The 15,334-nt window shown below is 34.9% G+C and overlaps 1 protein-coding gene across 2 annotated transcripts in view; it reads right to left on the bottom strand.

Moving 5' to 3' along the window:
• The window catches only part of cltca (clathrin, heavy chain a (Hc)), a 50,778-nt gene that overhangs the window by 21,341 nt on the left and 14,103 nt on the right, over positions 1–15,334 (bottom strand). For both annotated transcript variants that reach the window (XM_051120390.1, XM_051120389.1), the window contains exons 3-8: positions 11,522–11,790; positions 10,266–10,427; positions 9,870–9,983; positions 6,158–6,331; positions 1,007–1,204; positions 657–857 (exon numbers count right to left, since the gene is read on the bottom strand). In XM_051120390.1, the coding sequence (XP_050976347.1) occupies positions 657–857; positions 1,007–1,204; positions 6,158–6,331; positions 9,870–9,983; positions 10,266–10,427; positions 11,522–11,790 (1,118 nt within the window). The remainder of the gene's footprint in view (positions 1–656; positions 858–1,006; positions 1,205–6,157; positions 6,332–9,869; positions 9,984–10,265; positions 10,428–11,521; positions 11,791–15,334) is intronic.

Raw genomic sequence — 15,334 nt, 5'->3', positions numbered from 1 at the left:
CAGAGATCTGTCGGACTTCATCAGAAATATCTTAAATTGTGTTCCAAAGATGAATGAAGATCTGTCAAATTTGGCACAACATGAGGGTGAGTGATTAATGATGGAGTTTTTGGGTGAACTATCCATTTAAGGATTGAGAGCATAAGATCACGGTCCTCAACTCTGGAAATAAATCATGGTTGTGGAACAACAAATCACATAAGTTCAAACAATAAACCAAGTGGAGATGTAACTTGTTGAGACTATAAGAACATTTTATTTCAGTTATTTTAAGTGCGGACTGTAAAAAACCAGACTGGAATGAAACCTAAGACTTTCCTCTGTGCTTTAGAAGGAAAAAACCCAAACACCCCTTGCCCCACATAACAAACACATGACATCACATCTAAAGCAAACATCTTAGATAACAGACACACATTCACACACAAACACAGTCGTTCTCACAATCCACACAGTCTGTTTTCACACAGACCCTTTCTTTGTCACAAAAATATGGAGGCATTCTTTCTGTTTGTGGAAAAAAAAAAAAACATGCAAAGTGCACACCCTGTTCCCTGAGCCTCTCGCACAAACGCACACACATATGCGTACAGAGGAAGAGGCTCTTGTGGGTGTGCGTGGAGATAACCATCTCCCCTGCGACCTCCTCCACATACCTTGTCCTCCTTCAGCCATTTCTCCAGAAGTTGTTTGCGGCCCTGCTGGAGGACGGGTCTGCACAGCTCCAGAGACTCAAACTTGTTGAGCTGGCCCTGGTCCAGCAGGATTCCGAAATACTGCAGAAGTGGGGATGTCTGGCCGGGCTGGGCCGGGACGCCCTGGAACCGGCGGATGGTGTCAGGAGTGCGCAGGATACCCTGAGATAAACAAGAAGTGAAGAGAAGTGGAAGTGAAGTATTATAAAATTTCTACATAATTATTACAAAAACTGCTTTATTTTAATTAATTATAATAAATAGTTCCATTTAATTACATTTTTAATATTACATTATTAGTGAATATTTACTTTTGGAGCATTAGCGGCCACTTTAGCTGCCTCTGAGTAGTTTCCTGCGGCGAAGAGGTTGTTAAACTTCCGGGCAAACAGCTCCTCGGCTCCTGCCAGATTATTTCGGACCGCCATCCGTAAAGCCAAGTCTGGATTCTGCAGTACATTGGTGATGTACTGGATGATGTTCTCCTCTTCAACACACACTGACAACACCTTTGAAACAAAACAATGCAACACACACTGAAGTGATTAAGTTTGCAATTAGTAATTTACCTTTGGATCAACATACAGGAAGGTGAGACATCAGAGCACATTTCTATTACACACAGAGAACCAGATCAAAAAACAGAACACAGTGAACAACTCTTAACACATGTAAGTTTTCTGAATTAAACATTTCGAGAAAAACAGTGTAAGCTCAAGTGTTTCTTGGTCATCTCTCTTCAGGGCTCTGAGTAAGGAGCCACTGGCTCCTATAAGAAATACATTTAGGTGCCAAATTATTTTTTTATGTGCCAAACAATAAATGTGTTTTATTTATATATATATTTTTTAACACTTTATAGCTTAAATGATCCCAGCCGAGGAAGAAGGGTCTCATCTAGCATAAGGATCGGTTATTTTCATAGAAATAATACAATTTACATACTTTTTAATGTCAAACGCTAATCTTGTCTGGTTCTGCCTGGACTGTTTTTTTCTGGTTCATGACAGTTGGGGTATGTTGAAAAACTGCCATCTCATGTTCTCCCTCAACTTCAAAATTGTCCTATATCGCCATTTTACCTTTTTTGTTAAGGGTGTTTGATCTTCTTTGCATGTTCACTTTGCAAGACTGTGTCGGTACATGATTTTGAAATGATTTTTTAAGTTGAGCGAGAAAATACTATTGGAGTTTTTCGACATACCCTAACTGTCTTGAGCCAGAATACACAGAGTTCACGGAGAGCAAGGCAAGCCGAGCGTTTGAGATTAAACATTTTTTAGATTGTATTTTTTTTATGAAAATAACCAATCGTTTAGCTAGATAAGACCCTTCTTCCTCGGCTGGGATCGTTTACAACCGCACTTGGGATCGTCTGAAGCTGCATTTCAACTGCATTTTGGAAGTTCAAAATCTGGGCACCATAACGTCCATTATATGAAGAAAAATGCAGAAATGTTTTCCTCAAAAAACGATTTCTTTACGACTGAAGAAAGAATGACATGAACATCTTGGATGAGTAAATTATTTGTAAATTGTTGTTCTGGAAGTGGAGTTCTCCTTTAAGTAAAAATATTAAAATGCAAGGAAATTCCCTTGGTAGTTTCCCTGGTCACTTTTACCTGCATAAATGCAGCTGGAAAATCCATCACACACACAATGCAAGTGATCTGTTATATAATATCAATGGACCTTAATGAGAAAACGTAACACCTCGTATCAGCTGACCTCCTCACACTGAAGCTAAGGTGCATACTAATGCTTGTCTCGAGTATGTAACACGATCAGACGCAGGAGTGCAGTGAGACGTGAAAGGTGTCCACTTTCAACCACGACCAAACGTCTTGTATCTTTATTTTTAATAAAACAGTGCCGTTAATAAGATCTCTAGGAATTTCTGAGGTTATTTTAGAGATACTTATAAAGTTTGACAATAATACTGTAGATGCTTGGCCAAGAGACACAAGCTGAAGCCGCCAAAAGACCAAAGCACAACATTCTGCAGTATTTCTCTGGAGGTTCAGTACATAGCGAAACCTGGAAGGATGATTTCTTCATCTACTAGAGTGAAACGCTGACATCCACAAACCAATAAAAAAGATTTATGACGCTTAATGCAAGCTTAGCTTGTGTGAACATGGATTAGACTAGACAAGTGAGGGCCGTTTATTATAAACAACAAAGATTAAAACGTTTTCCCTAGTCTGGGACCAACCAGGTGGACAGATCGCACTGTAAATTTCTGTATCTCTACTGTGAGCACATGTCGTAAGTGTTTGTACGCTACTGTGTTCTAGATCGGCATCAGCAGGTCAAAGTCACAGACGTTATTCTGCATGGATGAACATCACTCTCCACTTAAACCCGCACGTCCCACCCCCAACAATATGGGTCAGCTCCCTCTCAGAGATGGAGGGAGGCAGAGACACTAAAGAGAGGAATAAAAATAGAGCAGCTCATTGTGTCTATCAGCTTTACTCCACAAAGAGGCAGTGAGAGAGAAAGAAAAGAAGAGGGCAAGCGAATGGGAGATTATATTTGTGTGTGCGCCTGATAGACAGACAGAGGCTGCAGTGGTCCACAGGGAAAGAACGCTGCATTGACGTCAATAAAAGCCCAAGGCCTGAGGAGATGATGATAGTAATAATGAGTCGCTCCTGATGAGGACCCCAGATAACACAAATCCCAGTATCTCTGTATCAAAAGGGACAACATAATATCCAACAAATCAGTTTTATTAAAAAAAAAAAATAATAATAATAATTATTATAATAGAAAATAAAAAAATAATATTGAATACATACTTGCAATATATAATTTTAATTCATTCTCAAATAAGAAATGCATTTTAGGCAGTGGGGCAAAACTCAAAAAAAAAAATTGATTAAAAAAAGTGTACAAAAATAATAACTATAATAATAATAATAATAATAATAAACAAAGTTAGTACTGATAATTTAACTGTTTTATCTATATGTGATGAATTGGTTATGTTCCTCGGTTGCAAGTTGCTTTGGAGAAAAATGTTTACATTTACATAAACAGATTAAATGTTAAATAGAATACATTAAAAAATGTATTCAATAAATAGTACTGCTATATTAATAGTATTACTAATTATTAATAGTATATTGATAATTATTATTAACAGCAGTAGTAGGATTTAAAAATAATTAAATAATAATAATAATAATAATAATAATAACAACAACAATTAATAATGTGTATCTGCTTTCTGGCATAATAAATAAACACTGATACTAATTTAATAATTATTAATATTATTATTATTATTATTGTTATTATTATATAACTGTAAACAAATATTAACAAATCGATACATTCACAAAAAATAAATTCAATAAATATTACTGCAAAATTAATATTAATATTAATATTAATTAATATTAATGCATAATTATTTTTAACAGTAGTAGTAGGATTAAAAAAATAATAATAATAATAAATAAATAAATAAATACATAATAATAATAATAATAATAATAATAATAATAATGAGCATCTGCTTTTTGGCATAATAGACATTGCTACTAATTTCAATTTATTTGTTTGTTATGCTAAAATTTATTTAAAATTTACATATAGTTATTAACCATGACAACAACAATAATACAATAATAATTTTGTTTATTATTATTATAGTAATTATTGTTATTTAATTATATTTTATATACGTATTATATGTATTTTACTATATTATATATGTACTTTACACATTTAATTGGGTGTGTATATAAAATATATAAAATCAAAAAATCATAATTTCATAAATTACTACTACTAAATTTCTTAATAATATTATTAATTCTCAGTAGCATATTACTTATTATTAACAGTAGTGGTAATATTAATATTATTAATAATAATACCATAATAACAACAACAAAAACAGCGTGTATGGGTAATTTATATAGGTTAATATAAAATAATGTGTAGTGATTCTATTACATAACAAAATCTGCTTTTTTCCAGTTCATATGAGCCGTCTAGTGCCTAAAGTACTAACAGACCAGACAATTATCTTATTGAGAGTCTTGTTACACCAGTATAGTAGGCCTGATTAAAGAAAAAAAGGGAGGGCAAAGTGTGATGTCACAGAAGCCGATGATGCATTCTGCCTACACGCACTGTGATTGGCGGACAGGTTCTTTCTCTGTTAACGTGAAAGGATTTAGGACGCCAGTCAATGCCTCCCACGGCAAGATCACATGATAACTGACACTTTTTTTTTCCTCTCTCAGTCTGTCTCCCTCTTACATTCTCCACAGCTATTTTCAGTGAAGGCTCCCTTTCAAGGTCACATCGCTCACAAGTGCAGACGCAGCTGGTTAGAACATGGCTTTTCATCACCCACCAGTGCTGACTGGTGCAGGGGGACAGGAAGATGGAGAATGCCAGTATGAGCAAGGGAAATAGAAACAGGAAGAGAGATCTGCATTCCTTTTCCTTTCCCGAAATGTAATTTATTTACTCTAAAACAAATCCATCTGTAACATGCTAGATCTTACTACCAACATGCCGTAACCCAATTACGTAATGCTGTACAAAATGGTAACAACCGTATATTAAAACACTAATAACCTACAGATGATAAATGCATTGACGTTTTCACCTTTGTGATGTTGTGCATGGCACTGTTGGTTGACCCAGGCGGAGGTCCTGTATTATTGACAAAGGTAACAGTGCTCTTCAGGTTCAGCGTGACACAGTTTGGATTGGCTTTCTGTCACCCGCTGAATAATTGAAGACTTTCTCCGGCATGACTGGAAAATTATTTACACGCTCGCGGGATCCATTAACAAGCTCACAACGGAGCATTGTGAACAGAGAGAGCCAGCGGACACGAGCGTAGACTCACCTGAAATACTGAACACCTGTTTATTTTAAACCACCTGAAATCAAGCATGAATGCATCCCGTTTTGACATAACCTATACATTATGATTGACTACAGTGGTCTCGATCTTAAAGTTTCAAGTGGAAATTTTAGATATGAGAGACGTTTCAAGCTATGCTGAGAGGAAATGAAAAAAGATAAAATGTGCAGCGGAGGATGGGTGGTTTCCATATCTCAGTAAGATGAGGGTATTAAATGTTCAGCCTCTGGGGTAATCAGCTGAGTTGTGTTGTGTCCTCCTTATATTCCCTCTAACAGAGCGGAGAACTGACTAACACACATATAGAGCTTCACGGTGTAGGATCAATGTGACACAGCTGCTAGAAATTTGAAATACTGACACTCATTACAGCTAGAGCGTGTAATTTTACTTTAGTTAATATACTTTCTCCTAAACTAGATTAATATGCAGAGACAACTATAAGGAAGCCATTTGAAGGTTGATTTCAATGGAAACTGTAAACATTGTGTTGCTTTTACCACTGCTCATTTTAATTTCACATACCGTTTATACTGCTAATCTGAATTTAAGGTTCAGCACGTACCTGTCCTTTCCTGTTCACGCCAATGATTCCAGCTGTGGCTTCGTGGGGTGCCGTCACAAAAATGGTCTCTCCGCTGATTCTGTTCATGTAGATGCAGGTGCCCGTCTCCAGGTCGTACAGATGAATGTAACCGTATTTAGTGATGAGAAATACGACATCCTGTTTGGAGCTGATCTGTGTGACGAGAAATATGAATTTACATGAGTGTTTTTTGTTATGTACACTGTGTGCAGAATTATTAGGCATGTTGATATTCTGGTCATATTTTTTTTCCAAACACATTTTACCAATTCCAAACCACATCAGTCTTAATAACTACTGTTAATTTTGTGTTTAATCATTTATATGTGATATATAATTGTCAGTGAAGGCTGGAAGTGAAAAACTCCTTATATTCAGGTGTGCAGAATTATTAGGCATGTTTTCGTTTACAGCTAAAATGAGCCAAAAAAGAGATTTAACCCAGACTGAAAAGTCCAAATTATTAAATGCCCATGAGAAGAATGCAATACTAATGCATTACAAGAATTTGCAAAGTTAAGGCTTGACCATTGGACAGAGAAATGCTTGTTGAGTCTGCATGGTCAGAAAAAACAGGTGGAGAAGAAAAGATGCATGTTAACTGCAAAAGAATTAGGAATTAAGGTGAAGAATTAGGTGTGACACCATCAGGAACCGTTTAGTCTCCAGCGCCACCATTTTCCAGAACTGCAACCTACCTGGAGTCTTCAGAAGTGCAATGTGTCAGGTTCTCAGAGACTTTGCTTGGTAAAAAATCCTAAAAAATGCCCTTTACTTAATAAGAATAACAAGCTGACGTGTTATGAAATACATGAAGACAGTTTTTTTATATGCTTTAGAGACAGATAAGTTGAGAGTGACTCTTGAAGGACAAGCATCACATCCTCTTGTGCCTCTGATTCAAGAATTTATCTTCTAAAATCTGGCAGTAAGTTTTGGGAGTTCATTTTAGTCCATCTCTGCAAGTCAGACTTTTCAGGATAAGAGACTAAACATGAACTCCCAAAACTTACTGCCAGATTTTGGAAGATAAATTCTTGAATCAGAGGCACAAGAGGATGTGATGCTTGTCCTTCAAGAGTCACTCTCAACTTATCTGTCTCTAAAGCATATAAAAAAACTGTCTTCATGTATTTCACAACACGTCAGCTTGTTATTCTTATTAAGTAAAGGGCATTTTTTAGGATTTTTTACCAAGCAAAGTCTCTGAGAACCTGACACATTGCACTTCTGAAGACTCCAGGTAGGTTGCAGTTCTGGAAAATGGTGGCGCTGGAGACTAAACGGTTCCTGATGGTGTCACACCTAATTCTTCACCTTAATTCCTAATTCTTTTGCAGTTAACATGCATCTTTTCTTCTCCACCTGTTTTTTCTGACCATGCAGACTCAACAAGCATTTCTCTGTCCAATGGTCAAGCCTTAACTTTGCAAATTCTTGTAATGCATTAGTATTGCATTCTTCTCATGGGCATTTAATAATTTGGACTTTTCAGTCTGGGTTAAATCTCTTTTTTGGCTCATTTTAGCTGTAAACGAAAACATGCCTAATAATTCTGCACACCTGAATATAAGGAGTTTTTCACTTCCAGCCTTCACTGACAATTATATATCACATATAAATGATTAAACACAAAATTAACAGTAGTTATTAAGACTGATGTGGTTTGGAATTGGTAAAATGTGTTTGGAAAAAAAATATGACCAGAATATCAACATGCCTAATAATTCTGCACACAGTGTAATTTATTCCTGATGGCAAAGCTGAACACTCAGCAGCCATTACTCCTGTCATACGATTCTTTAGAAATCATTCTAATATGCTGAATTGGCGGTGTTAAAAAACAGTTGTTTTGCTTAAAGGCATAGTTTACCCAAAAATGAAAATTCTGTTATTAATTACTCACTCTCATGCCATTCCAAACCTGTAAGAGCTTTGTTCATCTTCAGAATACAAAGATATTTTTGATGAAATCCGAGCGCTTTTTGACCTTGCATAGACGGCAGTGCAATTACTGTGTTCAAGGCCCAGAAAGGTAGTAAGGACATTGTTAAAATAGTCCATGTGATTCAACTGTAATTTTATGAAGCTACGAGAATACTTTTTGTGCGCAAAGAAAACAAAAATAGCAACTTTATTTAACAGTTTCTTCTCTTCTGTGTTAGTCTTAATGTGTGTTCACAAAAGTACCACGACGCATGTGCATTCTGATGCAGAACATCCATCTCTCCTAGTTTAGTGTCTATACTGTGCCCTCCACAAATATTGGCACCCTTGGTATATATGAGCAAAGGTGACTGTGAAAATAAAGCTAAATGGTTTATTCTTTTAATCTTTTATTCAAAAAATTAAAACAATTGAAAGTGAGGAGAAAATCTCATTATGAAAATCAATGTTTTTTTCCAATGCATACTGGCCACAATTATTGGCACCCCTAGAAATTCTTATGAGTAAAATATCTCTGAAGTATATACTCATTCATATTTACCTTTTTTAGCCCACCAGGGTGACTATAAGCATGTTACTTCAATGAAAGGTTAGAATTTTGTGAATTTTTGGAATGAAGGATCAAAAGGATAAACAATGCAGATTTATTTCCACAGCTGTCTTTGTTCATATTTACCAAGGGTGCCAATATTTGTGGAGGGCACTGTACATTTCAGTTTAAATAAGTACGGCTGGGCAAAAAATTGCAAGTAGTCCTCTCTGTCGAAATCTTCAGACGTTTTTACGAAGACATCTTCTTCTGCTTGTAAACAAGGTATAGCGAATCTGGGTTATACATTAGAATGGCAGCTTCTGTGTCTCATGAACACATGGCGAATACTGACACGAAAGAGAAGAAATTGTTGAATAAAGTCGTCATTTTTGTTTCTTTGAGCACAAAAAGTATTCTCAATTTCATAAAATTCAGGTTGAAAACCTGATGTCACATGGACTATTTTAACAATGTTCTTACTATGTTTCTGGGCTCTGAATGTGTCAGTTGCATTGCTGTCTATGCAGGCTCAGAAAGCTCTCGGATTTCATCAAAAATATCCTAATTTGTGTTCCTAAGAAGAAAGGTGGAATAAAAAGAAATAGGGAACTAAAACGAATAATAGTAAATACAAATGAGGTCAAACGTTTACATACACCTTGCAGAATCTGCAAAATGGTAATTATTTTACCAAAATATGAGGGATCATACAAAATGCATGTTATTTTTTATTTAGTACTGACCTAAAATAAGATATTTTACATAAAAGACATTTGCAATTAATTCTAGACCAATCACATGGCTAATACTGACACGAAAGAGAAGAAATTGTTGAATAAAGTCGTCATTTTTGTTTCTTTGAGCACAAAAAGTATTCTCAATTTCATAAAATTCAGGTTGAAAACCTGATGTCACATGGACTATTTTAACAATGTTCTTACTATGTTTCTGGGCTCTGAATGTGTCAGTTGCATTGCTGTCTATGCAGGCTCAGAAAGCTCTCGGATTTCATCAAAAATAATAATTAATTTGTGTTCCTAAGAAGAAAGGTGGTCTTACAGGTTTGGAACGACATGAGGGTGAATAATGACAGAATTGTCATTTTTGAGTGAACTATCCCAAGATCAAAAAGAGCAGCATTTATTTAAAAAAATGGAACAACCAGTCAAAGAAGGAAGGAAGAACTGGAAAAAAGTCCAAGAAACCACATACCTGCATGGCAACAGGAAAGTCATTCTGTGCTTCTGGAGGGAAGAACACATCCACAGCTTTCTTAGGGAACGGCTGGTTGCCGGTTGGTGGTGTCCCCACTTCAATAATGTGAAGCTGCGTAATTAATACTTCAGTTAATTTCAGGTTTTGAAGTGAATCACACAAAATACTGCAAGTATAAGTGACAAATTAAGTAATCATCAATAACTGAAACTAAAACTAGCAAGTTACATGACCTCTTCCTCAAAAACTGTAGTATACACCCAAAAAACTGCCCTGAGCACTTCCTCTTTCTTAGACAACTGTGTTAGGAATACTGGCAGTCTGCAGCTTTTTGTTGAATAAAATGTGTCTAGTTAATGCAATTAAATGTGATGAATACATCTGGAAACGCACCTTTCCTCCTGCCTGACCTCGCACAGCGAAACAGAAGAGAGTGGATTCTTCTGCATTTCCCTCCATTTTGAACTGGCCAAAGGCAGCAGCGTGACCCTCAATGGGCTGTGACACCTTCCTGTCGACTGAGTATAGCTGCATGGCACCAACAACTCTGTTTTGCTGTAACAAGAAACAGAACACTTGAAAAATTGATTCAAAGTTGACAAAGTTAACTCAATATCGAACGTTTAACTGAAAAACAGACAAAGAAATAGGGAACTAAAACGAATAATAGTAAATACAAATGAGGTCAAACGTATACACCATCTGCAAAATGGTCATTATTCTACCAAAATAAGAGGGATCATACAAAATGCGGTAATATTTTTATTATGTAGTACTGACCTAAAATAAGATATTTTACATAAAAGACATTTGCATATAGTCCACAAGAGAAAATAATAGTTGAATTTATAAAAATGACTTTTACATACAATTGATTCTTAATACTGTGTTGTTAACTGAATTATCCACAGCTGTTTTTTTTGTTTAGTGATATTTGTTCATATGTCCCTAGTTTGTCCTAAACCGTTAAACTGCCCGCTGTTCTTCAGAAAAATCCTTCAGGTCCCACAGTTCTTGGTTTTTCAGCATTTTTGCGTTTTTGAACCCTTTCCAACAATGACTGTATGATTTTGAGATACATCTTTTCACACTGAGGGCAACTAAGGGACTCATATGCAACTATTACAGAAGGTTCACATGCACACTGTTGCTTTCAAAGGAAACACAATGCATTAAAAGCAGGGGGGTGAAAACTTTTTGAATTTGAAGATCAGGGTAAATTAAACTTGTTTTGTCTTCTGTGAAACATGTAAGCATCTTCTGTAGCTTCTGAAGGGCAGCACTAAAAGAAAAAAAATATGATATTTAGGCAAAATAAGAAAAATGTACACTCTTACTGCACGGTTTTTCCTTTTGGAGCATCAGTGAGCATTTGAACCCTTTGTTGAACTTTAGTTGTCCACAGTGTGAAAAGATGGATCTCAAAATCATACAGTCATTATTGGTAAAGGTTCAAATACGCAAAAATGTTGGACTGTATGTAAACATATTTTATGTGAAATATCTTATTCAGGTCAGTACTGAATAAAAAAAAATACCATGCAATTAATAACGAAAGCAAAAAATAAAGAAAACATGTCAACTTGAGCATGTATGTGTCCAGAGCAACAACCAAAATCCAGAATGATTACGTAAAATGATTATGACACCTGAGCAGAAATGCCAATGAGCAGCAGCCACTTCTGCTTGGCATCGGTGCGGTAGTTGATGATTTGACAGCCTGCCAGGCTGGAATGTCTGTCGAACACTTTAACCGGCTGGGAATCTCCTTCCATGCTCCAATGATAGACAGCGTTATCGGTCACCAGGGCGATGGTGTTAAGAGAGATCCACTTCCAGAAAGTGACATCATCAGTCATGGTGTGGGCTTTCATCTTACTCTTCATCTCGATGTTAAAGATCTGAAGGGTTTTGGCAGCTGTTAGGAATAGAGAAGAGAAGCACCATGAAAAAAAAAAACCTTTTTATTTTTACACACACAAAACAATATAATTAGATTACAAAGACATCAGGGCAGAAATATTGTCAGTCATGGCTGGAAGTGCATCAGGCAAGCCCACCATGACAGCTCATTCAGCAGTTAAGACAAATGAAGCGAAGCAATCAAAAAGCGAGTGTAGAGTGAATTTGTGAAGGGAACAGAGTTTAGACAATTCAAATTAAACACCAGAGACTGATTTCATCTTTGCACAAGGCTTACGGTACACTGCGACTAGCGAATAATGTGTGTTATGGGAAAGGAAGACCTGGCGGCAACTCACCTGATTAACTTCCAACCGATTATTCATAAAAACAGTAATCTATGCGGTGAATTATTTCCTTCAGGCCCTAGTTAATCTGAACTTTGTATATAAATAAAATTAAGACAGCGAATTTTAGTATAACACAGAGGTTTCTAAAGTCAACATGAAATGAACCCGTTTTTATTTTCCCAACATGGTTTTAGCACTCTTAAGGAGACCATTTGATCAGGATGTTGAGGCTGAAAGTCAAGTTCAACAAAACTTCATAGATTTGTTTTATCCAAATTGATTATTAATTGCTACTATTTTAGTGGCACTTTCATGTACACCAACTGTCCAAAATAATGTCTAAATATTGGAAATTGGTTAGTCTCTGCAACTTAGATGTCAGCAAAAAAATTAAAGATACTTCAGAGATAAAGCAAGTTATTGCATTTTATTTATTTATTGTTAACACTTTACATTAAGGTTTCATTTGTTAACATTAGTTAATATTAGTGCTGTCAAATGAGTAATTGTGATTGATCGCAATTGATCACGTCCAAAACAAAAGTTTTTGTTTACATAATATATGTATGTGTACTGTGTATATTTATTATGTATATACAACTACACACATGCATGGATATATTTAAGAAAATATGTTGTTTATATATTAAATATATTTATATTAGTGCTGTCAAATGATTAATCGTGATTAATTGTGATTAATAACATCCAAAATAAAAGTTTGTGTTTACAAAATATGTATGTGTACTGTGTATATTTATTATGTATATATAAATACACACATGCATGGATATATTTAGGAAAATATGTTGTTTATATATATTAAATATATTTATATTAGTGCTGTCAAACGATTAATCGTGACAAATCACATCCAAAATAAGTTGTTTACATAATCCATGTATGTATACTGTGTATATTTATTATGTATATATATATATAAATACACACATCCAGTATATATTTTGAAAATATTTACATGTATATACATTTATATTCATATTTATATATAAATATTTTTAATATATGATAGCTTATTTTTCTTAAATATATGCATGCATGTGTTTGTATTTAGATACATAAATATACACAGTATACACAAATATATTATGTAAACAAACTTATTTTGGATGCGATTAATCGCGAATAATCGGTTGACAGCACTAATTTATATATAATTAAATATATTTATATATAAAATATTAATTATATAAATAAAGATGTAGACATTTTCAAAATATATATTGTATGTGTGTGTATTTATATAAACATAAATATACACATATAATGTAAACAAAAACTTTTATTTTGGATGCGATTAATCGCGTTTAATCATTTGACAGCAGTTAATATACTAACTAACATGAACGAACAATGAACAATACATTCATTGCAATATTTATTAATCTTTGTTAATGTTAATTCAATTAAAATAAAAAATTGAGCTCATCTCAACTTCAAACACCTTGCTGGTCAAAATCATTACATTAAAGCCGCTATGAAACGGAAGTAGTGACATATTGTTTCTTCCTTACTATGATATACATCTGACAGATTACAGATTATCGAAAAATGTGGGGTAGGGCAGGTTTTACTCGTCGGTTGTTGATTGGATTTTAAGATGGGGCTGTTATGCTTAAAAATGGAAAGATCTGAATGCCAGCTTGAAAAGAAAGGGTTTAAGTGCCCTGTAATTGGAAAAGTGCTGCATTTGTCAGAGAGAAGTCTGTTGGATTGAGTTTGATTCAAGTTTAAAAAAAATAAAATAAAAAAATGAAGAAACGTATGCATGCATGAATCATTCAAGCTAAGATCAATAACATGCATTTGGAAAATAGACTGGGTGAAGTTTCATTTCATGCCCACTTTAAATTCTTAGTAAAACTAGTCTGAGATTGCAGGCTGCTGTGAAGCTGATTACTGCAGAGGTCAGAATTTAGTCAATATGCTTCGACAGAAGCATAAATTACTATTTACGATAATTATGACACTTGACGCCACCACGTTTCAGGCCTGTGTGAACAGATTCCCATAATACAACCTAACAACTCAAATCACATGACAAATGTGGGAGCGTGAGAACTGAAAACTAAAATGGAATAGAAGGGATTTGAATCCACATTCAAGACTGTCTCAATATAATAAGAGAGCAGGAAACCGCACTATAGTCCTGAACAGAAGACAACATCATTTTAACATAAAGATAATTACATGTCAAAAAGTTAAAATCCTGCTTTTAAACACCTAACTTAATATAGAGTGCCATTCCAACCAATCTCTAACTTAAGACCTTAATTAATTGTTTCATATCTGTTTAAATGCAGTACCGAGCAAGTCAAGATCACCTCAGGTTAAAATACTGCTGAGGAAATGTGCTGCTTGATTCATACAGGATATTGTGAATACAAAATAGGCTAATAAAATGGTCTGTAGCCACAAACAAGCAATCGATTAAAAGCTAATCTAATTTTAAACTGCGACAGAGACTGTTCTGGCTCTCCAATGCAAGGCATTCACTACTCTTTTTTTCCTCTGTTGAAAAGGCAAAACAAACTGGTTTGATGCTAGAAAGCAGAAAATTTGATTCATCATTCCATGCCGCCCATTAACATTTAACGTAACAATTACAATTAATAACATGCTAGGAGATTGGAGAGACGACTATAAATTGCCATTTGTACAGCATGAGAAATCTCTACACAGGCACTGGGCTTAGTGTAATAGCTACTGATATTTATGGAAAGATCAACTAAGACACAAGTGTTAGTCACAAAGTTGCTAACTAAACACAAGCTGCGTGAAACCTACTGGACTATGAACTATCACAGGGACCATAAATCTTTGAGGCTACCTTTACCCAGGTTCATTTACATGGACTTGAAATTTATATGGAGACGCTTGATGTTAAGATTACATAGTGAGGGTGGAGAAAAGGACTCAATATGGCAAGCATGTAAAATTATAATAATTAAAATTAAAGAGAAAAGCAAATGTACGCCCAACAATATTTCAAACCCCGGAAAGAGAAACTTATATCTATAGAAATCAACATGATGTGAACAGTCAAGCTATGAATTTTGTGAAAGTTAAATCCTGTTTGGCTAAAGTGTGTTAATTATGTGGCACATTGTTGGCTAAACAGTCTTTATCTATGTAAACAATATCAGAGAGATGCTAGGACATGTTTGCTTTACACTGCCTATCATGGCT

The sequence above is a fragment of the Labeo rohita genome, chromosome 10, assembly GCF_022985175.1.
Source record: "Labeo rohita strain BAU-BD-2019 chromosome 10, IGBB_LRoh.1.0, whole genome shotgun sequence".
Classification (NCBI taxonomy): Eukaryota; Metazoa; Chordata; class Actinopteri; order Cypriniformes; family Cyprinidae; genus Labeo; species Labeo rohita.
This window is presented reverse-complemented; position numbering and strand designations above follow the sequence as displayed.